We start from the raw sequence: 23,079 nt of genomic DNA, 5'->3' as shown, positions 1-23,079 counted from the left end.
AGCACCTTATCATCCTTCTATATGACATTTTGTATGAATATTTGAGAGTTGCTTACCATTAAAGTCTCTTATCTTGAGAAGCCCATCTTTTCTGCTCCCTTACTCTACTCATTTACTGCCACAGTCTGCTGTACCCAGAGGCTTTCTAGAGAAATAAAGAATCAGTAGGAGCTGATTGGAATTTTTCAAATGCATAGAAACAGCAGGACATGTTAAGCCATGATTGGGTGTGCTGGTCCCTGGCAGTGGCTTGTGTCAGACGAGCGTGTGTGTGTGTGTGTGTGTGCGCGTGTGTGTGTGTGTGTGTGTGTGTGTGTGTGTGTGTGTCTTCCTCTTCCTGATTATTGCCCTCTAATTACCCCCACCCCACCCCAGAAATGGTTTCCTATCAAAATGTTGAGGGTGAAAGGAGTAGGTTAGTTAGCGCTTTTAAGTAAATGGTTTACCACCACAGCTCATTGGCATCGATTAAAATGCAAATCCTCTCACTCAGTAGGTAGAATGGGGCTTTGATGTATCCTCTTGTTGGGTGGTGGTTGGAGTGGGGAGAATCAACAGCTGATTTAGTAATGGGGGCTCATCAACAGAAATTGCTTCTTTTCTATGCTCTGAGGCAGTTTCGTGGAGCGCTGAATTTTGGGAAATAGAACCAGGGCACCTCAAAGAAAGAGCTGGCTCTGCCCAACGGTCAGGCCTGTGTGGTGTGGAGAAAATTCCTCAGGCAGAGAGGGCTTCTCTCCATTCGTAGGGTGATTTTGCTTGAGGGTATGTGAGGTAGGGAGAAAACTCTTGCCCCGAGTGAGAATACGGGATCTTTAGCCGGATGGTCTCATTAGAGAAATCCTGAGGGCTGAAGCTCTTTAGGGAAAGATTTCCTGGGGCAGGTTCTCAGCTCCCATTCTCCTATATCGACCAAATTCTGTAGCAACACATTTTCAACTAACTCAAGACAGTTTGAAGACCGTGAATTCCAAACAGGTTGTGAGTGTATGTTGTATAGCGTCTGTCTGTGTCAAGGCATCAAACCAGAGTGAGTTGTAGAAATTCTCCAGACCTGAGAAGGGATTTTTGGTCTAGGGCTATGCTGTCCAATACTGTAGCCATTAGCCGTACAAACACTCAAAATGTGGCCATTTCAAATTGAGCTGTGCTGTTGTAAAGATAACCTGTATGTTGGATTTTGAAGAATTAGTAAGAAAAAGGAATGTAAAATGACTCATTCATAATTTTTTTGATACTGATTCCATGTTGGCATCAATAAAATATACTAAACTGAATTTCGTCCTTTTTTTTTTTTTTTTTTAACTTTTTAAAATTGTGTCTCAGTATTCCAATTGGACCGCACTGGACAGGATTTCATTATTCTCCCAGCTGTGGAAGATTCCTTTTTCCCACTAGAGGGAGCTGCGTTCCAGTTTGAGGAAGTCTGGTGCTTTTAGCATGTGAAATCCACTGCTTCTGACTGTACTCTTAAAAAAAAGAAGCAAACAAAAACGAAACCCAAACAAGTGTCTTCTTTGTTTCAGTTCTGCCCAATTCTGATGTTTCTGGAGGTTGCTCTTTGTAGGTAAGAGAAGCCAAAACACAAGAGGCAAGAGGCAGAGAGATTTTCCACCCTCTTTGCGTTAATGGATTTTAGGAGGTCCCTGTTAACTTCTTTGTTGGATTGCAGTAGCTTGCTGTTTGTTTGTGGGCTCTTCTCTGGGACCCGAGTGTGTGCACAGTTCATGGGGCCCACCCACAACGTGACGTGTGTGCAGCTGTGACAGAAAGGACCGGAGCTCTGCTGCAACCACACTCCTCCACAGCAGCCCCTGGACCACGTGGGATGCAGTGTGAGCGTGTCCTGGAGTTGTGCCCTGTGGCGCCCTGAGCCAGTGCTCACCACCCCGCCTTTTCGGTTGTTCCTAGGGGCAGTGTTGCCCGTGGCTGGAGGCTGGGGCTGTTGTTTGCCTCTGGTGTGTGTGGGATTCTGTGTCTGGATCCTGCTGTGAAATCAGCTTGTCAGGATTATGTTTGAATGGCTACACTCCTGGTTTTCCTGCAGTCTTTCTGTGTAGTTCCTTTTTGGTGCTTCTGTGGTTTTTGTAGGTTTATTGGTCTGATAAGTATTGGTTTTTCCTTGTTTGTGCACTCTGTGCCTTTGGGGTTGACCTTTGGACATTCTGGTGGCTTCATCACTACCTTTATGCTGAGGAATCCCTAGTCTTCGTCTCCAGTTTAGGGTACTCGAGCTCCATCCATTCCCGTTGGGCTGCCTACGGGACAGTGCATAGGCACCTGAGCATTCCTTACTTCCTTACATGGCATTCGTCAGCACTGTTGGAATTTATTGTTACTGGTTCATCTCTCTTCCCTGGGATACGATGAGACCCAGGAGGGCAAAGGCCATGCCAATCTTGTTTCATTCCTGGTATATCATGACATGTGCCGGATTATTGTACACCCTTAAAAAGTATTTGAGTGACTATTTTGTTATACTTTTTTGTTTTAAACCATTTGTGTACTTATTACTACCATATAGTTTCATTTTATAATCTTGTTAGCATTACATCCATGTCATGGAGCTATGATCACCATCATTTTGTGGTGTGATCTGTTTAAAATAATTTTTTACCACCTATCACAAGAGAGGCATTTGCACCAGTTCTTTCCTTGGTTCCTTCCTGGTGCTGGAAGCTTTCTCTCTTGATCCCTCTCCATTTGTGACCCTTATTACAAGTTGAAGGGGACATTTCCATCAGCCCCACTACGTATCTCCAGGAACTTAGGTCTAGAAAACTAGAGCGGAAGGTCAACGAATCTGACATGTCTCCATGCCTGTAGCTCAGTGCACAGGCACCTTTTCCAGGACATATTCCAAATTCTCTTAGTGTCTCTCCTATAAAACCAACCCAGTGTTAAATCAGGCTGACTAATGAAACACTGTTTTTCTCGTCAGAACATGAAGAGGAGCTGGACCGACAGTTTGACCTGGAGATTGGCACTTTATTTGGAGGATTAAAGAAGGTACTCAGTGGATAAATGATAAAGCTTCTCAATTTTCAAACCTGGATTCAGTATTTTGCATTACTTTTGTATTTGGCTGGTGATGAGCTGTGTATTTGTTTTTCTAAGCATTTTCATAGGTTTTGATAGGTTTTTATTTATATTCCTTTATTTTGATTTTAAAAATGATATTTAAAAAAAACATTGCTTTTGACTGTTTTCCCTCTAAGTATGTAGTGTGCCAGATATATTTTAAGTTCAATCTGTGTTTGTGGGCTGGCTTGGGACATAAAATAATGCTTGCATTCTAAGTCCCGAACATCTTACAAATGAGCTTTTGGAAGACAATTCATTTCCAAACTGGGTTTTGGAAACTGGGCACTGCCCATGCTGGTATTTTTCTACTGTGAGAGTTGCAGGTTTTGCTTAGCATTGTAGCACATTTACTTCAATTTCCATTTTGATTTTCTAGGGTAATCTGTCCTTTCGTTCCAGCTCTGGCTCTCTATGGAGCCACAGTATTAGATGGAAGGCCCAGGTTTTTCTGGGATTGGGAAGCCATTCCTGCACGGGGTGCCATTCCTGGCTTTTGTTGTTCTACCCAACAGAAGTTTCCCTGAAAAGTTGGATGCAAATTGAGCTTTCATTCATTGCATCCATTTGTATGTGTTTTTGATTTAAATAAGCCCTTTTAGGTTCTTATTGGTAAGACTGTTAGGTTATTATTGGTAAGACTGTAAGGCCTATGGTATTGTGCCCACTTCAGAGATGAGGAAATCTGGGAAACTTTGGTCATAGTGGAATTTGAGACGGAGCAGGAGATAGCCCTTGTGGGTGTCTGAGATCTGCTCTTTAGAAATATTTCACTATTGGATCTCCTACAACAGAAAAAAAATGGTGATCTCTCTCTCTCACACTCTGTTTTTCCCCCCTCTTACAGTTACAGTTCAGGCATTTCAGACAATACTGAATTGTTTGCCAGGGGAAAAATAAGCAAACCCATTTTAGACTAAGAGACTTTAAGCTCTTGAGCAGAGAAGCAATTGCAAGGCAGTATGAGCAGCTGAACAGAGGGTCAGGCCCCAGCAGGTTCTGGAGCTACCGCAGCAGATTTCATTGTCAGGGGGCAGGCGCCATCCTGCTGTGTGTGCCACTTCCAGACAAAGGGGCTTTGTCTTTGCTGACTTCCCAGCTCCTGTCACCACTCCTTCAAATCTAGCTGCTTGGTTCCCCGCCAAGGCTGTAGAGTCCAGGGAGATGACCTTTGCTAAGCATTTTCCATGACAGACCGCCTCCCGCACCCCCAATCCCCACCCTCCATAACAGGGCGTGGGGTCAGGGGATGTCAATCTTCAGGACAACCCTGCCTTTGTGGAAAGGTGCACAAGCATAGATACACGCCCTTGGAGCTCAAGGACTCAGTCCTTTTCTATTCTGAAAAATCTCTGTCTGTGCCTCTGTTTATCTGACCATCCATCCACCTGTCTGGTGCTGTTGAGCACCTCTTGCTGTCCTCATCTTTCTACATCTCATCCTTTGTAAATGGGGTGGGTAGTTTGGAGCCTAAGAATTTAGGGGGAAAATGAGGAGTCCTGGTGGATAGTCAGTAGATGAGGGCAATTGATACTGTGTCCTTCGTGAAGATCCTAAAAGACCCTGGGGCCATCTGTAGCACTAGGGAGTTCACAGATGTCTGCTGACCATCTTGTTTCAGCAAATAGAGAGGCCTGCCAGGTTCTGGACACTCCTTGATGAGTATTTCCCTCCTTTGAGGTTATGGGAAGTGGGAAACAAATGCAACTCTGTTCTAAACTCTAATCAAAAGAAGATATTTGGGGAAAGTAGGAATTGTGAACTTTAGAAAAAAAGTTTTAATGTTCTCTGACCAGTCCATCCCTCAAATGTTATGGCTGCTAAACTCAGCACTACTGACATTTTAGACCATTGTTGTGGAGGAGCTGTTCTGGACATTGTAGGATGTGTAGCAGCATTCCTTGGGCTCTGCCTAATGTATGCCGGCAGCAACTACTGACCCAAGTCATGCCAATCAGAAACGTCTCCAGGCATTGACATGTGTCTTAAAGAAGTGCTGGTCTATGGCAGTATTAAGGGGCTTTCCTCAAACAGCCTTTGCCATTTCTCATTTGCCATTTCTTTTGTTTGGCCTGATTCCTCTTCGGGATTGTATCTCTCCCCTTCCCTGTCTGGTCCTTTTTTGCTCCTTACATCTGCTCCCTGCCATAGAAGCATTGCCTGGACCTCTGAGCTGGGCTTACTGCTCATCATTCCCGACACTTCCCTGCCTCTCTCTCTCTATCCCCTTGCACACATGCTACTTTTAATGAGGGTGTGTCTGTGCCCAAGTCTGTACAGAGTGTTGGGGACACAATAGTGAACCAGACAGACAAGGTTCCTGTCCCATTGTCTCTTAATGGGGACAGATCGAGGTAAGTAAATCACGCTCAATGATATGAATAAAATAGATAGGGTGATAGGCCATAATGCTTTGGATTGTGTTTTTGTGTCCTACAGTGATATATTTGTACAGTTGTATTTTGTATTACCCATCCTCCACCAGACTGTGAGTCCCACAAGGACCAGGCTGAGATTTCATCAATCTTATATCTTTAGTGCCTAGAATAGAAAAGGTAAGTATTCTGTTGAATGTAACTGCAGGGAAGAGTGAATAACACTGTGCCAGGTTGCAACATTGGAGTAAAATGCATCAGTTTGAACTGCATGTGGAGAGACACAGAGGTAAACGCTGAGTGGGACGGCGTGTATAGTCAGAGCAGCGAGACACCACTGTGACCCAGGTGATCACAAAACTGCTTTTGGGAGGAGGAAGCTGCCATACAGTGGAGGTCCACAGACTGCTAGGATTGGGTAAGGTCATCCTTGAAGGAGATATTGCTCCGAAGGGGCTTGCCGTGATTGGGAAAGGGAAGGAGGTATTAGGGAGATGCTGATGGAGGTGAAGATGCTGAGGATAGTGAAGGGCATCTGGGGCTGACCCCAGTCCTCCAGTTTTTGATGATGTTAGAGCTGGAGCGTTACAGCCCAAGTCAGGAAGGCCTTTGGGCCTGGTAATTTCTTTGGCATAAAGTTGATTGCACTTGCTGAGAGGCCAGATGTGGTGGGGGAGCTTGTGTAGATGCAGCTGTCAGCGACTGCTCACATCCCATATGCTGAGACATTTGCATTCTCCTTTGCAGTGTCTGCTCTTCCTGGCTTGGAAGTTCCCCTTCTCGCAGGCTCCAGTGGCTTCCTGGAGCAGTTGCGTGCTGGGAGCCTGTGGGTGGCCAGGGATGGGCCCCGCCGCCGGGTGCTTTTCCAGTTCTGGCCATTCTCTGTCTTGGTGTGTGGTGATCTCCTTGTCTTCTCTTGCTGCGACTTTTCCGGCTCATGGTCCTGAGAGAAAGGAAACTTTTCAGGGCCTGTGTTCCTTGCTTGTGGTAGTAAACAGTCTTCTGGACAGTCTGAATCGAACTGATACCAGTGAAGCTCTGTGTCGGGTTGTACTATCATGATTTTTTTTCCCCTTTTATTATTTCGGATTCAAGGCAGTTGGCACAGTGGAAGGAACACGAGTTTGGAGTTGGATGGACTTAAGTTCACGATGCGGTTTACCGCATTTTGGAAAATCTTTTACCTTCTCCATGCCTTAGTTTTATTATCTGGAGCATGGGAAGGGAAGGCTGTGGGGGAAAGAGATGCTGGATAGATTACACCCAGCCTGGGTGTGCCTGGTGCAGAATGGAGGCCCAGTACATGTTTTTGCGGTGGTGGTGGTGGTTTCTTCCTTCCATGGGAAACCTCTTTGGTTCAGAGTTAAGATTTGCTGGTTCCCCTTCTCTGGCAAGCAAGTGATGTTCTACAGAGAAGCATTCACATCTAGACGGGGGTTGCTACTGCAGGGAGTTCCCAGAAGCCTAATGTATTAACGAAAAACTTTACATGTAATCAATTCCTCCTTTCCTGAGGACCCCCCTTCCCGTGGCAGGTTCTGGAACTGGGGCATCCTTGTAGATAAGAAGTTCTTTCAGAAGTGGAATCAGAGAGGAATTTGCAGCATCTGTCAGAAGGGCTAGGAAGAAAAGACAAGATCAGAGAAGGGAAGCTTGATCACTGGAGTCTGAATATGGAGAGAAAAGAGGTACTTTTCTAAAGTACAGACACAGTTTTTAGCACTCATGTTTTACCTATACAGATTTTAAGATTCAGCTCATTTTTTAATTCCTCTGTATTTCAACACTTTAAAAAAGCAACAAGCTCTGTTTGGTTCACTGAAAGAATATTCCCTGAGCATCTATCGTGTAAGAGGCTTCTCGGGGGTGCGCTTGGTGCTGGGAGGCCGGGACGTTCTGGGCTCGGTCTCTCTCCTTGCTGGGCCCTGGGTTTGGGGGAAGGTGATGACTGGACCGTGGGGCGTGCAGGAGCTGAAGGCGCGTATGACTTGGACTCATGGCAATTCCAGCTGAGGTCTCGGGAGACAGTGGGGAGAGGTGGAGGAGAAGCACAGCATGTATTTGCACCTGCAGGAGAAAGTGAGGCTGGGAGGCCGGTGTCGGGAGGAGGATGGCACAACATAGAGGCTGACCTCAAAGGCTGTTGGGCACCTTGTGTGGAGTCTGGACTTTATTCAGAAGGCAGTAGACAGTTACTGAAGGGATTCAGGCCATCGTCTTTTCTTCTGTGGCCTGTTTCAGGGGCCTTGTGATTTTCCTGCCCTGCCTACCCTGAACCTCCCCTTACCTGACCTAACCTCCTCCTGTTCCCCAGGATCTGTGCGTCCCTGGAGTTAATGTCCTGAGATGTGTGTCTCCTAATGTGCCGCAGAAGCCATTGGTGCTCCCCATTTTTGCAGTGGAAGGTGCAGACTCCATAGCTGACCCGCAGCCCTATTTGGCCACTGACCCTACCCCAGATCCTGGTGCTCACCCTTGGCTGCTAAGTAACAGGATTGTCTGCCATCCCTGAAGATGCCTTGACGTTTCCTACACGGGACAGTTCCTGCAGGCTGGTGTGCTCTTCCCCTCTGCTTGAGCAGCCCACAGGGAACCTTCCCTGACTCCTCTCCCAGTTGGCAATTCTTTCTTCTATGAGTTCTATTCCCAGGACTCCTTCCTGAACCTATGTTATCTAACAGTTATCTGTTTTAGATGTAAGAGGATCTTTCATCTCTGCCCCTCCCTGCCTGACACTTAGCAGGTATCCAGTAACGTTCGTTGGATTAGGGTGAACGTGCCTGTCTCATTGGGGGCCTATTTTAAAGGAATATTGGTCCCTCAGCAACACTGGCTTTGTTGCATGTGTCTAAATTCTGGCAGGTTTAGAGAGTTTAGGTTTTACCTCATTTTCATTAAGCCATACCCCCTCAGAGATGATCCCAGTGTTCCTATTATATCTCTGCCTCCTTCCATCTGATGGGTGCAGATTAATAAGCAGTTTGGCTGTGCGTGAGAACTTTCAGCCTGTCCTTATTAACAGAAAATTGGATTTTATGCAGCTTTGCCCCTTCACAGGGGGGCTGCTCAGCAGAGGCATATTCTTGTACCCTCTGCCGGCCCCTCCAGGCAAAGAGAGTGTGGCTGAAGAATCTCCAAATGGCAGGGGCAAGAAACACACAGACTAGTGGTGGAAGGAAGGTTCGTGAGCACACGTTGGGCTTAATTCCCTCTTAATGTGAAGAACTCCTGCTCTTTACCTGTCTGTACACTCTGATCTAGTCTCATCCCTGCTGGATTTTCTCACTGATGTGTGGAAGATTTGCAGGGAGGCAGGAAAAAAAAATACGTGGTGATGATTTCCTGGAGAGGATAGAAACAAGTGTCACTCTCTGCCTTATGTAAAAATAGGATCTGCAATGCACATGGATACACATGAAATTTGCTTATTAACCCTTAGCCACCAAGTCCCTGCTCTGCCTTCCTCTCTTTTATATCTACTAGTTCATAGAAAATATTATTTCATTATAAAAGCACTTGAAGGGCCAGGGAAAATAAGGTGAAGTTAGAACCAAGAGTTTAGAGCTGTGCAAAATGAAGAGATCTTGTGTGTGTGTGTGTGTGTGTGTGTGTGTGTGTGTGTGTGTGGGAGGTTGGGGGAGGGATGAATAGAGACAGGGTGGGTATTCCCCATGAATACTTAGATCATGTGGTGGGGATATAGGTTTTGAATGAGAAATTTCTCAGCCACAAACCAGTCAGTTTACACGTGACTGTTTGCTTACCAACTGCTTTGCAGCCCGGGCTGCAGTGTGGCAGGTCCTGGGGGTTAAGGGAAGGAACAGGTGTGGTTTCTTTCTCAAGTTGCTTATCCTCGGAGAATGCCCGGCTAACATACAGCTTTAAATAGGGATGATGTAGGGAACCCTGGGTGGCGCAGTGGTTTAGCGCCTGCCATTGGCCCAGGGCGCGATCCTGGAGACCTGGGATCGAATCCCACATCGGGCTCCCTGCATGGAGCCTGCTTCTCCCTCTGCCTATGTCTCTGCCTCTCTCTCTGTGACTATCATGAATAAATAAATAAAATATTAAAAAAAATAAAAAAATAAATAGGGATGATGCTCTGTGTGTTTAACAAAGGGGAGGGGCATCAGTCAAGGCAAGCAGACACCAATGGTATACAACCAGGACAAATGGCCCAATTTGTGTGTCCTGCCTGAAAATTAGCCCTGGCATTACACTGAACAAAGCGTTTCCATGTGTGTGACTGTCTCTTGTCAAAGTGTTTCCACATGCACGAGTGTCTCTTGTTAATATAGCCAAAAACTGCTGGGAGGCTCTAGCCTTGAAATGACTAGGGAAGCCTCCCCAGAGGAGGTGGATTTGAGTTGAGCTTTGAACAGAAGGGTCATGTTTTGAACTGACCCAGGCCTGTTTGGTGGCTCAACAAAAATCAAATTCTTTGGTTTTATTCTTGGTGGGTCCCAACAGTTGGAGATATGTAGGAATTAAATGTCTTCCTGTCCCACAACCTTGCTGCCAAGTGGTATTTTATAGGGAAAGACTCTAGATCTGAAGTGTGTCATGTGTGCAACATTTATTAGTAGCCGAATACAAAATTTACCATCAAACCTGTTTTTAGAAAGCTCAAGAAGCCTCTGTTCTCTGTCTTCAGGTACTCCAGCGAGCACTTAGCAGGAAGGATTCATCTGAGGCTGAGGCAGTCCTACTCTGTGGATGAGAGCAGACTGCTAGTCGGATCAGGGGATCATCGTAGGAAGCGAAGGGACACAGAACCAAAGGAGGACTAGACTTGGGGCGATTCTTCCCCAAGCTCTGGGCTCCGGCTCAGGGGACCCAGGCCTCATCCTTACACGAGAGTTATTAGTGCCTGAGAAAATCGCTAAACCCCCCAACCTACATTGAACACCACTTCTCTCATTTGTAAATTATTTATTTCTAACATTGCTTATGCTAATAAACTATCAGGTGCTGCTCTAGATACCAATATGGGAATTATTCAAATTGCAGCCCTCTGGGACTGGACTTCGGATTAGGACATTCAAATGCTAACTCCTTCCTTAATTTACACAGCGCGTCTTCTATAAACGTTCTTAGAGGATTCAGAGAGAAGCAGCAGAGATCATTCCAGCCCAGGCAGTTTGAACTGTGGCTTGAGGCTGAAATTTGGGGAGAGATGTGGGGAGGAGAGGAGATACTTGAACTGTGGCTTGAGGCTGAAATTTGGGGAGAGATGTGGGGAGGAGAGGAGATACTTCCTTCTTTCAGCACATCCCCTGAAAGTAGTGTCTGTCAGCATTCGATAGAAGGCTGTTGCCTTTTAAAATCATGACACGACAGTTGATAAGTCTCTGTTCAAAAGACTTTGGAAGCAGGTGCAGGGCAGGAGTAAGATCCTGGGGCCTGTGGGAGATGGAAACAGGTGCAGGGCAGGAGTAAGATCCTGGGGCCTGTGGGAGATGGAAACAGGTACAGGGCAGGAGTAAGATCCTGGGGCCTGTGGGAGATGTGAATGTGCTCTGGGTGGGTGAGGACTAGTTCATCAGAATTTTACTCCCAGATTTCATGGAAACAAGAGCAAAAAAGCAAAAACACAGCACAGATACCTGCCATTTTCCTAAAAAGGCCAGATCTTTCATTCAAACCAGTAATGCAGCCTTACGCAAAGCAAGGCCTCAAAAAATTAGTGAAAGACTCACTTGTTTCTCTCCACGGAAATCTTTAGTAAAAGGCGAAAGATTTATTCGATCTGAAGAGAAACCAGAGTATGAGCTTTGGTCCTCCCAATCTCACTACTCCAGTAACTGCAACTCCTAGTTCACTGATGGTGGCTCTTGATCCATGAGAGCTACTCCCTACCTTAGGTTTTGCACAAGATATTCTGTAAGTCAACTTCTCATAGTCAGAAATGTCCAGTTGGAAGAAAGAATCTTTTGAATTTGAAGAATTGTCCTGTAAGCAGGGTACCATGGGTATGCAAATGAGAAGTCTGAGTCATCCCACTTGAAGTTTCTTCCAGTATCTTTGTATTCGCAGCTGCTTCTGGAGCCACCATTAGGGGGCGAAGCAGAAGTCTGTCTGTCTCTGTCTCTTGTTCTGGTTCAACCACAGAAATTCCAGTTTCTTATTGGGACTTGGAGTATGGTCCCATTGCTTTCTTTTGCTACCCCCTAACCACCAACGCAAGCAAGACACAGAACCACAAAGAACTCCCTCTTGCTGCTGCTTTCTAGTCATGCCTATGCTGCTCTCCCATCCCTAACCCATGGAAGCCACTTGTTATGTGTCTTATCTCATCATTTTGTCATTTGAAGAGTGTTATGCAAATAGAATCATGTAGTATGTGACCTTTTGAGACTGGCTGTTTTTTTTTTTTTTTTTTAATTATTCTCCACTCAGCATAACACCCTTGAGAGCCATCTGAGCTGTGTGTATCAGTGGTTCATTCCTTTTTCATTGCAGGGTCTTAGTCTATGACACAGATGGGCCATGGCTTGTTTAACCATTCCCTTGTTGAAGGGCATTTTGGTTGTTTCTAGTTTCTGGCTGTTATGGATAGGTCTGATGTGAACATTTGTGTAGAAGTATTTGTGTGGACGTAAGTTTTCATTTCTCAGGGATAAATACCCAGGTACTCGATTGCTGGATTCTATGATAAGTCTATGTTTACTTTTACAAACTGCTGCCCAAACTGCTCTTCGGAATGTCTCTACCATTTTACATTCCCATTAGTAATGCTGAGATGCTTAGTTTGTTCACATATCTCCCAGCAGCTGGTATTACCAACACTCTAAATATTAGTTGTTCTGATAGAAGTGCAGTGATAGCTCATGGTTTAATTTGCATTTCTCTGACAGTTAGTGATGCTGAGCATCTTTTCACATGCTTATTGGTCACCCATATATTCCCTTTGGTAAAATACTGTTCATGTCTTTTGCCAGTTTTCTCCCAGGATTGATTTATTTTTTTTCCTGTTGAGTTTAGGGAATTCTTTATATAGTCTAGGTACTAGACCTTTGTCAGGGGATTTGCAGTTTTTTTTTTGTTTGTTTGTTTTTTGTTAGTTGCTTGCTTTTCATCCTCTTAGAGTCTTTCCCAGAAGTCCAGGTTATTGAATTTTTTTTTCTCTGTGCTTTTGGTGTCATTTCTAAGAACTATGGCCTAGTTGTATGGCCCACAGATTTTCCATTTTTCCCTCCAAAAGTATCATAGTTTTGCATTTTACATCTAAATCCATGTTCCATTTTAATTTATTTATTATTATTTTTTAAAAAACATTTTATTTTAAAGTACTCTTTTCACCCAATGTGGGGCTCGAACTTACAACCCTAAGATCAAGAGTCGCATACTCTACCAACAGAGCCAGCTAGACACCAACAGAGCTAACATAAATTAATTTTTTTGGGTAGAGGTTTATTTATTATTATTTTTTTTGCTGTGGATATCCAGATGCTGCATCACCATTTATTGAAAAGACTATTCTTCCTCCATTGAATTGTTTTTGTACCTTTCTAAAGAATCAACTGGCCAGACTAGTATGGGTCTGTTTTTCGGTTTTCATTTCTGTTCCATTGATCTGTGTATCTGTCTTCCCACAAATGCCACATTCCCTTGATTATGGATGAGTCTTAAAATCAGGTAATTTTTCTAATTTTATTCTTTTTCAAAATTGTTTTAGCTCATTCAGTTCCTTTGCCTTTCTGTATACATTTTAGAGCAAGCTTTTTTCTATATCTACAAAACATTTTGCTGGGATTTTGATATGAATTCTGTTAAAACATAAATCAGTTTGGGAATATGATGTCTTTATTGTGTTGCGTCTTCCAGCCCATGAAGGCAGCTGGATCTATTTACCTCTTGATTTCTTTCATTAGCATTTTGTAATTTTTAGCATACAGATTTCATACATGTTTTGCAAGATTTATGCCTAAGTATTTTATTTTGTTTTATTTTTATTAACACTTAAATTTACTTTTATATTTTTATTTTTATTTATTATTTTTTTTTATATTTTTTTTTATATTTTTTTTTTTATATTTTTATTTTAAGCAAACTCTATGCCACATGTGGGGCTTGAACTCACGCCTTCAAGATCAAGGCTTGCATGCTCTACCAACTGAGCCAGCTAGGCACCCCTAAGTATTTTATTTTTTGAGCAATTATAAATGGTCTTACAATTTTCATTTCAATTTCTACATGCTAATTGCTAGTATATAGAAGTATAATTGACTTCTATGTTTTGATCTTGTATCCTATGAATTTTCTGAACTCATTTATTATAGGAAGTATTTGTTCCCCTTTTTTGACTTGTTGAAATTTTCTATATAGACAACTGTGTCATTTGCAAATCAGGACAGTTTTATTTTTTAATCTGTATAAGTTGCGTTTTCTTATTGCACTGGCTAGGACTTCCCAGTATTATGTTGAATAAGAGTGATGAGAGTGTACATCCTTATCTCTTTCTTATCCTTAACCATTCAGGCTTCACCATTAAGTTTGATATTTCTGCATATTTTTTATAGATGTTCTTTAAAATCTTGATGTTCCTCTCTACTTGTAGTCTTTTGAGAGTTTTTATAATTGAATATTGAATTTTGTTATTTTTTTCTTTTTTTAAAAATTTTAATATTTATTTATGATAGTCACAGAGAGAGAGAGAGGCAGAGACACAGGCAGAGGGAGAAGCAGGCTCCATGCACCGGGAGCCCGACGTGGGACTCGATCCCGGGTCTCCAGGATCACACCCTGGGCCAAAGGCAGGCGCCAAACCGCTGCGCCACCCAGGGATCCTAGATATTTTTTTCTGTATTAATTGATAGGATAATGGACTTTTCTTCTTTATTAACAATATATTAATATGGTAGGTTACTTTGGATTAACTTCTCAATATTGAACCAGCCTCTATGCCTGGGATAAACTCATGTGGTTGTGGTGTATAATTTTTTCTCACACTGCTGGAGTCCATTTGTTGATATTCTGTTGGCAATTTTTGTGTCTGTTCATAAGGCATAGTGAACTGTAGTTCTTTCTCTCCCTCTTTTTTTGGTACTGATTTTGAGCAGTTATATGCAGTCTTGTATTTTTAACTTTAGATATTATGTCTTTATTGCTAGACTTATACAATGAGTTAGTATTTACCTCTTCTCAAAGAGAACATCTTTAGATGTCTAATAGAATTCTTCAGTGAAACCACTTGGGACTGGGATTTATTTTTAGGGAGTTTTTAAAAAAATTTTTATTTATTTATGATAGTAACAGAGAGAGAGAGAGAGAGAGAGAGAGAGAGAGAGAGAGAGGCAGAGACACAGGCAGAGGGAGAAGCAGGCTCCATGCACTGGGAACCCGTTGTGGGATTCGATCCCGGGTCTTCAGGATCGCGCCCTGGGCTAAAGGCAGGCGCCAAACCGCTGCGCCACCCAAGGATCCCATTTTTAGGGAGTTTTAAGCTATGAATTTATTTTATTTTTTGGTGGTTAAAATTATTTTTTAAAATACATTATTATTTTAAAATACAAAATTATGGGATCCCTGGGTGGCGCAGCGGTTTGGCGCCTGCCTTTGGCCCGGGGCACGATCTTGGAGACCCAGGATCGAATCCCACATCGGGCTCCCGGTGCATGGAGCCTGCTTCTCCCTCTGCCTGTGTCTCTGCCTCTCTCTCTCTCTCTGTGACTATCATAAATAAATAAATAAAAATTTAAAAAAAATAAAATAAAATAAAATACAAAATTATGTATTTTGTAGTGGATGAGTTTTGGTAGTTTGTGTTTTTCAAGGAATTAGTCCATTTTATCTAAGTTGTCAAGTTTATGTATAGAGAGAGCTGTTCATGGTATCCCTTTTTAGCCTCAATGTCTATGGAGCTTGGTAAATATCCTGTTTCATTCCTTATATGTATAATTTGTGCTGTCTTCTCTTTTAATCTTTGTCCATTTGCTAGAGATTTGTGAACTTGATTTTTACAAAGAACCAGCTTTTTGTTCCACTGATTTTTCTCTATTTTTCTGTTTAATTTATCTAGATTCCCTTCTTCCTACTTGCTCTGAGTTTATTTTGCTTATTTTCTAGTTTCTTGAGATGGTGGCTTAGAGTTTTGAGACTTTGACTCTAATATAAATATGTGGTGTTATAAGTGTTTTTTCAGCACTGCATTAGCTGCATCCTACATATTTTGATAATTGTACTTTCATTTTTATTCGGTTCTGTTTTTTTATTCCCCTCAATACTTCCTGTTTGACTCATGGGTTATTTAGAAGTATGTTGCTTAAATTCTAGGTGTTTGGGGATTTTCCTGTTATCTTTCTGATACTAATTTCTAGGTATTTGGAGATTTTCCTGTTATCTTTCTGGTAGTAATTTCTGGGTTGATTCCATTGTGTCAGAGAATACACTCTGTATGATGAAATTCTTTAAAATTTGTTGATTTTGGGGCAGCCCAATCGGGTGCCTGGGGGCAGCCCTGAACCAGGTGGCTCAGCGGTTTAGCGCTGCCTTCAGCCCAGAGTGTGATCCTGGAGACCTGGGATCGGGTCCCATGTTGGACTCCCTGCATGGGGTCTGCTTCTCCCTCTGCCTGTGTCTCTGCCTCTCTCTCTCTCTCTCTGTCTGTAATGAGTAAATAAATAACTAAATTTTTAAAAATAATAAATAAAATTTGTTGATTTGTTCTATGACCCAGAATGTAGTCTATCTTAGTGAATGTTCCATGGGTTCTTAAAAAGAATGTGTGTTCTGGTGCTGTTGGATGGAATGTTCTATAAATGTTAATTAGGTCCTGTGGGTTGGTGGTAAGCTTTCTTACCTACCACCTTTCTTACTTGTCTAGTGGTTTTATTAACTGTTGAGAGAGGGGTACTGATGTCTTCAACTATAATTGTGGATTTGTCTGTTTCTCCTTTTCTGTCAGTTTTTCCTGGATTTTACAGCTCTGTTGTTTGGTACATACACATTTAGAGCTGTTATATTTACTTGTTGGGTTGACCTTTTTATGATTATTTAACGATTTTGGTGAGTTTCTTTCACCAAAGTTCACTTGATGTGATATTAATATAGTGACTATTGCTTCTTTTGTATAGTGTATCCGTTACCTTTTACTTTCAGCCTACCTATGTTGTTACATTTGAAGTGAATTTTTTTACAGATAGCATTGATATGGATTATTTCCTAAAAATTCATTCTGCCATTGTCTTTTAATTGGTGTATTTAATTTAATTGGGGTTCATTCAGCATCTTGAATCTGTAGGCTTATTATACTTTTTGCCAAATTTGTGCAATGTGTAGTCATTACTACTTTTAAGTTTTTATTTTTTATTTTTATTTTTTTTTAGCCCCACGTTTTTTCCGTGCTTTCCTTCTAGGATTTCAGCGACATGAAAGTTATATCTTTTATAATTGTAGACAGGTCCCTGAGGCTCTGTTTATTTTCTCAGCCTATGTTTCTCTGTTATTCAGAATGTATAATTTCTATTGACCTATCTTTAGGTTTGATGATTCTTTCCCATGTCCTCGACCTCCACTATGAAGCCCGTCTGTGAGTTATTTTGTTTGTCATTCCTCAAATCCTGAGTTTCCTAGTTAGGTTATTTTCTTATTTCCATCTTTCAGAGTCTTCTTAAGTTTGTTCTATATTGACATCCAGGGTTTTTAGCTATTCTTCATGGGAGGGTTAGGGAGAAATGAGTTTATTATAGAAGGGTATGATAAAAGATACACATGAACATCCAGATGGAAGAAGTGCACAGGCAAGGGCTGTGGGAAGGGGGGATGTATGGGGCTTCCATGCCCTTTCCAGGAGCACCCCTCTCCCAGCACCACCATGAGTTCACCAACCCAAAAGTTTTGCAAAACTGGTACTTTTGGAATTTTTATGGAGGCTTCCTCACATAGGCATGATCATTCACTTGATTTCCAGCCCATCTCCCCTCTCTGGAGAATGGCAGGGTGGGCAGAAAATTCTCAGCTTCTAATCCTGACTTGGTCTTTCTGGTGAGTGGCCCTCATCCAGGAGCCCACCAAGAGTCACCTTATTACAACAAAAGATGCTCCTCTCAACCCAGATGATAGAATTAGGAGCCCTGTGTTAGAAACCAGACTCAAAGACCAAGTATTGGGACAAAAAATTCTCCCAATGTTCTTCCCCCCCCCCACCCTGCAATGTTCTTATCACAAGAAATTATAAGGGTTTTAGGAGCTCTGTGCAGGCACTGGGGGCATAGACCAATATGGTATTTTCTGTTTCACAGGGAGGTCTCTCTTTGAGAGCTTGGGCGGCTGATGAGCAAAGGCGACAGAAGGAAAAGGTGTGGGCGAGAATACTTCACATACTCTGTCCGCTTTCCTGACCTTTCATGCAGGGTGCACAATTCAAGGGGAGAAATGGTATCTGGGGTTATGAAGACTTCCCCTCTTGTCCCCCTGGATAGATGACAAAAATGCCTGTTTTTCTTTTTTCTCTCTTTTATCACTCATATCTTTCTTACTCTGCCTTCTGCCCTGGAGACCTTTGATGTTTGGGGATTCCACCCAGAGTTCCAGTTTGCTAGTGCTTGGCCACTGCAGAGATGTTGTGTACAAGTTTTCTTGAATGTGTGCAGACTTCCTAAGCAGAAAGCACATTTTCTGAATGGGAGGGCCATGTTAGGGGCCAAGGCCCCCAGAGTTGTGGAGGATCATTGTTTTCTTTCATGTTACTGTGACACGCTTGGTCTTTTTGGTATTCGGGAGTAGTGACACCAGTGGGATGCATGATTTATTAGCAGAGTTTGTAGCTGGGAAATCTTATGTAAATAATTTGCTGTCTAGCCATCCTGTTCTATTACTTTTTTTGTTGTGATTCCTAACTTATTTATCAGCCTTACTACTTGTTTACAACTCATTTCTCCACGTACTTCATGGAAAATAATAGTATTTTTCAAATTTGAGAGGTGTGGGGAATAGAATGTGGTTTTTGTGCCTTTGACTTCATACTAGAATGTAATATATATTTTTTAAAAACTTGATTCTCTTTGTTAGCTTCAGGAAGAAAAGGAGAAATGTAGAATAGACAAGGAAGGGAGACAGAATCTATACAAGTTTGATCAAGTATAAGCATAAATCTTGAATAATCTGGAGCAAATTCTAGGAAGTAAGTAGATAGAGAGTTAGCCAGAGAATGCTGCTGCATTTAGGTTGTTAGTTGGGTTGAAGGGATTCAAAGAATTTAGGTCTTCTTGATTTAATTAAGTAATCTTGAGAGGCTTTCTCTTTTCTCCCGTGGAGCACTTCCCTGGATGGATTTGTGAGGCTTAGATCATGAGGGTCAGTTAAGAGACTAGGAATGATATACAGTAGAACACTTGTGCTAGCCTTATTGATGGCATTCCCACCCTTGTGAGCATCTTCTTTACCTGTGCAGGCTGGCAAAGACATGTGAGCAGAGACTTTATTATTTATAGAAAAGTTGTGTTAGTGAAGAATTTTATCATTTTTTTATAAGTAGGCTCCACACCCAACATAGGGCTTGAGCTCATGACCCTGAGATCAAGAGTTGGATGCTCTACCAACTAAACCAGCCAGGCACCCCAAAAACATTTTATCTTTGAAGCAATGTTGATTGGTGGAAGAGTGTTGTCTCTGGAAACTGTGAGCAATAAAATAATTTAGTTCAAATTATTTTAGAGCAAAGCATAGGTTGAAAGATAAAACTATTTCAACAGTTGCTGAATGAATCATTAGCATGAGTTCATCCAGAGAGCAGTGTTTCTCCTGTATAGAGCCCTTACAAATGAGTGTTCTCTCTCTCTCTCTCTCTCTCTCTCTCTCTTCTTTCTCCTTTGGAGATTTATAGGCCATTAAGGTGAGCTTGCTGCCTTTGAACATGCAGGGAAACATTTCCGGATTCAAGGACCTTACAAAGATTTTCTCTGCTCAAAGATAATTTTTGCTCAATGTGATGAGGACTTAGGTATGGTTTTGAAGTAAATAATATAAATGTGATGCTGTTTAGGAAATAGATATATAGAAGTGTCTAGTATGTCTGTTATGCTTTTTTTTTTTTTTTTTGCAAAATGCTGGATATGACAGTAAGGAAAACAGTAATATACAGTATATTCAACTCTATGCTGTTTATCTGAGGAAAAAAGTTATGTGATGAAAAATACAGGTTGGTTGGTAAGGTAGATTATTTTCTGTTTGGTTTTGAAATGTTATAAATTGATGCATTTGTGAATGTGACATTCACTGCCTTCATTATCCAGTTCTAGAATCTCCTTGGACCGACCTAGCTGGTGTTTTGCTTCATTTTATTTTCCTGCACTGAATAGACTTTTTCAGGATAGTATTCTTCAAAGTGAATTATTTTTGTAGTGGGTTCTGCTATACAGCTGAGGCTGGACTGCAATCAGAAGAAAAATTCTCTGTGTCGATATCATGTCGATCAAGATTCCATTGCAGACAATAGAAGCCACACTAGTCACCTTAAGAAATTTATTGCAGGGATGTATGGAGATTTTAGAATAGTCAAAAGGACTGTAGGGATGGGCACGAAGTGAACTCCCGGGAGCAATTTCTAGAGCAAAACTGTGGCTGCTGCACAGGTCCCAGCTTGACCAGATAGTGCTGTGGTGTGCTAGCCACACTGCCACATGGGGTAGCTGCTGCCCCTCTGGACTGACTGGACCCTGGAGTCTCCACTGCTGCTGCTGCTGCTGTCAAACTAGGGCCTCTACCGCTGTTCTTACCAGAAGAGTCTCACGGCCTGTGCATCTTTATGTTCTAACACCTTCAGAGTCATTTTGTATTTGTTCATCAGAAGCTGGGGCACATGCAGATGTGCTTGCCAGCTGCAGGGGAATTCTGGGAAATGTAGTTTTTTGCCTTCTGACCTCTGATGTTTTGGAAGTCATGTTAGAAGAGTTGGGAGAGTGTTGACTGAGCCAGTGGGAGAATCTGCCATACATAGCCAATACTTTATTTTGCGAAGAAGGTTAGGATGATTGCTTTCCCATGGCATTTTACTTTATTTTACCTTATTTCATTTTATTTGAGAGAGAGTGAGCAAGCATGGTGGGGAGGGGTAGAGAGAGAGGGAAACTCTAAGTGGACTCTGCACTGAGTGCAGAGCCCGATGTTGGGCTCCATCTCATGACCCTGAGATCAGCACCCTGAGATCATGACCTGAGCTGAAACCAAGAGTTGGATGCTTAGCCCACTGCACCACTGTACCCCTCCCATAGCATTTTAGATGTTGCAGCTTTTCTGAATGTTCATGTTTCCATTTTGTTAAACATGGATTCATTCCTTTTCAGTCCAGTTCCTAGAATCTTTCTTCTTCCTTTTGACTGGGTTTGGGGGATCTTGAGCAGGTGAGCTCAAGTATATCTGTCTGTCTGTTTTATCTATAAGTATCTGTCTGTTTCAGAGTATGCAACTTAAAAACTCTTGGCTTTGTGTTTCCAGGGCTATCAGTAAAATAGTTTATTGTTTATGTATTATTATCAAATATATCCATAGTACGAATATATACATAGTAATTACTATCATTCTATGGGATTCTCCACCTATCCTCCCTCCCGGGCTCCAGAGAAGTGTAGAAATAATGTCAGATTTAATGTTATTGAGTCAAGCAGTTGAATATTCTAGCTGAAAATTCTGGAAATGGATTGTGGTTATGGCTGTATAACATTATAAATGGACCTAATGCAACTGGGATGTACCTTAAAATTGATCATCTTAACTATTCTTATATGTATTTACCAGATGAAATACGGACTTTGCACACTAGGACCTAGAGCTTTAAAATCAGGCTTTGTTATATATTGGACATTGGTCCTGGGGCATGATGTTTAGCCTCTCTGAGGACATCCTTCTTGGAATAGGTAGGCCTGTGTTTGAGATCCTACTCTCTCCCCTATGAGTTTTGAGCAAATAATTTGGCTATTCCAATCTCCAGTTAACTCATCTATCACACAGAGTAAAACAAAACAACAGCAACAACAAAACGACTAGAGGGGTTGTTGGGAGGTTATCATTAGAAAACACATACCCAGAATGTTAGTGATTTATATGAGAAGGAGAGGTCTCACTTTACATGAGGCTGAATTACATCACTGTGACCTCTCTTGCATTGCAGTAGATTTTAAGTGCCTTGATGTCGGGGGTTGGTGTTGTGAGTTCTCTAGGATGAGGAATACTTGTAGGGTTTCCTACACTGCCTGGAACAGAACTCTGCTCTTTATTTGGGGAAAGAGGCAGTTAAGAATACCAAGTCCAGGCCCTTTCTTTTGAACTATCATGTGCTTTAGACTTCTCGGTTTTGCCTGGTTGCAGATTAAAAGCATCAGAATGAATAACTGTGCATATTAACTTAACTCATTTAAGCAATTCTTGAGGGGCACCTGGGTGGCTCAGTAAGTTAAGCATCTGCCTGCAGCTCAAGTCATGATCCCAGAGTCCCTGGATCGAGCCCTGCGTTGGGCTCCCTGCTGAGCAGGGAGCCTGCTTTTCTCCCTCTGCCTACAGCTCTGCCTACTTGCATGCGCTCTCTCTCGCTCTCTCTCTGTCAAATAAATAAGTAAATAAAAATCTTAAAAAAGTTAAAATTCTTGAATATAGGTGCTTAGAGCTTTCCGTAGTGAGCAGGATGATGGCTGTTCAGTTTGTGAATATTAGGTGGTGCACTTCAGTGTGTCCCTGCCTGGGAATCGTATGAGGTGGGGTGAGCTGTTAAGCATCCTCTGGGCTGATGGATATTCAGCTGTAGGGAGGCCTAATCAGTGATAGGGCTTTGCTACTCTCCACGTGGCCCCTAGGCCAGCAGTTGTCATCACCTGGGAGCTTGTTAGGCATCTAGAATTCCAGGCCCCATCCCAGAGATGAAAATCTGGGCCAGAATCTGCATTTTAGCAAGATCTGTGGATGATTTGTGTGCACTCTGAAGGCTGAGGAGCTCAGACACAGAAGATGGCATGTGGATGACTGTCCCTTGGAGCTCAGTCTCCCCTTTCTCTGCGGAGGAGCCTTCCTGGTTCTGTCTGGCTAAAATGTATCCCCAGTAGATGTCTGATTCACTTCAAGAACTGAAGAATAGTTTTCTAATTGACTAAGAATTGCATGGTTCAGAAAGGAAATGGGGAAGGAACAGAATCTGAAAAAACTTGTTCTTGATTTGAGGCCCTAACATTTGCCTTGAATTGTGTGATTGAATTCAGTGTCTGAAAAGTTTTTGCCTATAAAAGCAGACGAGTCAACATTTTTCTTACCCGAATCATTAACCGCTAGTTATTGGCCATCTTGTTCTGTTCACTGGCTCAGCCTTTCTGTCCGGTTCTTTCCTGTAGGTAAATATTTTAAATGGAGGACAGACAGACATGAGAGAAATGTTTTTATTTCCTTTAAATGGATCTTTTCTGAAAAGGAATTAATGATGAAAGACTGTGTAATTTTTGTTGATGGGGTTTTACCAGCACAGGGTTTTCAGTCCTGGGCCTTTTGGTGGAACATCAAGGTCTTTTTAGTTTCTTATATTTTATATCGTTTTCCTGCTAAAATAAAAATAAAGTGGGAAAAGTTTTGAAGCATAGGTAAGCTTGGGGTTGTGAAAATTTTTTTTAAGATTTATTTATTTATTCATGGGAGACACACAGAG

At 42.3% G+C, this 23,079-nt stretch overlaps 1 protein-coding gene and 1 non-coding gene across 2 annotated transcripts in view; one reads left to right on the top strand and one right to left on the bottom strand.

The window, feature by feature from the left end:
* The window catches only part of HHAT (hedgehog acyltransferase), a 308,816-nt gene that overhangs the window by 24,660 nt on the left and 261,077 nt on the right, over positions 1 to 23,079 (top strand). The window contains exon 3 of the mRNA XM_041771025.1: positions 2,942 to 3,009. Within this exon, the coding sequence (XP_041626959.1) occupies positions 2,942 to 3,009 (68 nt within the window). The remainder of the gene's footprint in view (positions 1 to 2,941; positions 3,010 to 23,079) is intronic.
* On the bottom strand, positions 11,111 to 11,225 carry LOC121474660. Its single transcript, XR_005983442.1, has one exon. It is a non-coding gene; the product is annotated as a U5 spliceosomal RNA (small nuclear RNA).

Source organism: Vulpes lagopus, chromosome 1 (assembly GCF_018345385.1).
Source record: "Vulpes lagopus strain Blue_001 chromosome 1, ASM1834538v1, whole genome shotgun sequence".
Classification (NCBI taxonomy): Eukaryota; Metazoa; Chordata; class Mammalia; order Carnivora; family Canidae; genus Vulpes; species Vulpes lagopus.
Note: the sequence above shows the minus strand (reverse complement) of the source record. Positions and strands in the feature narration are given on the sequence as shown.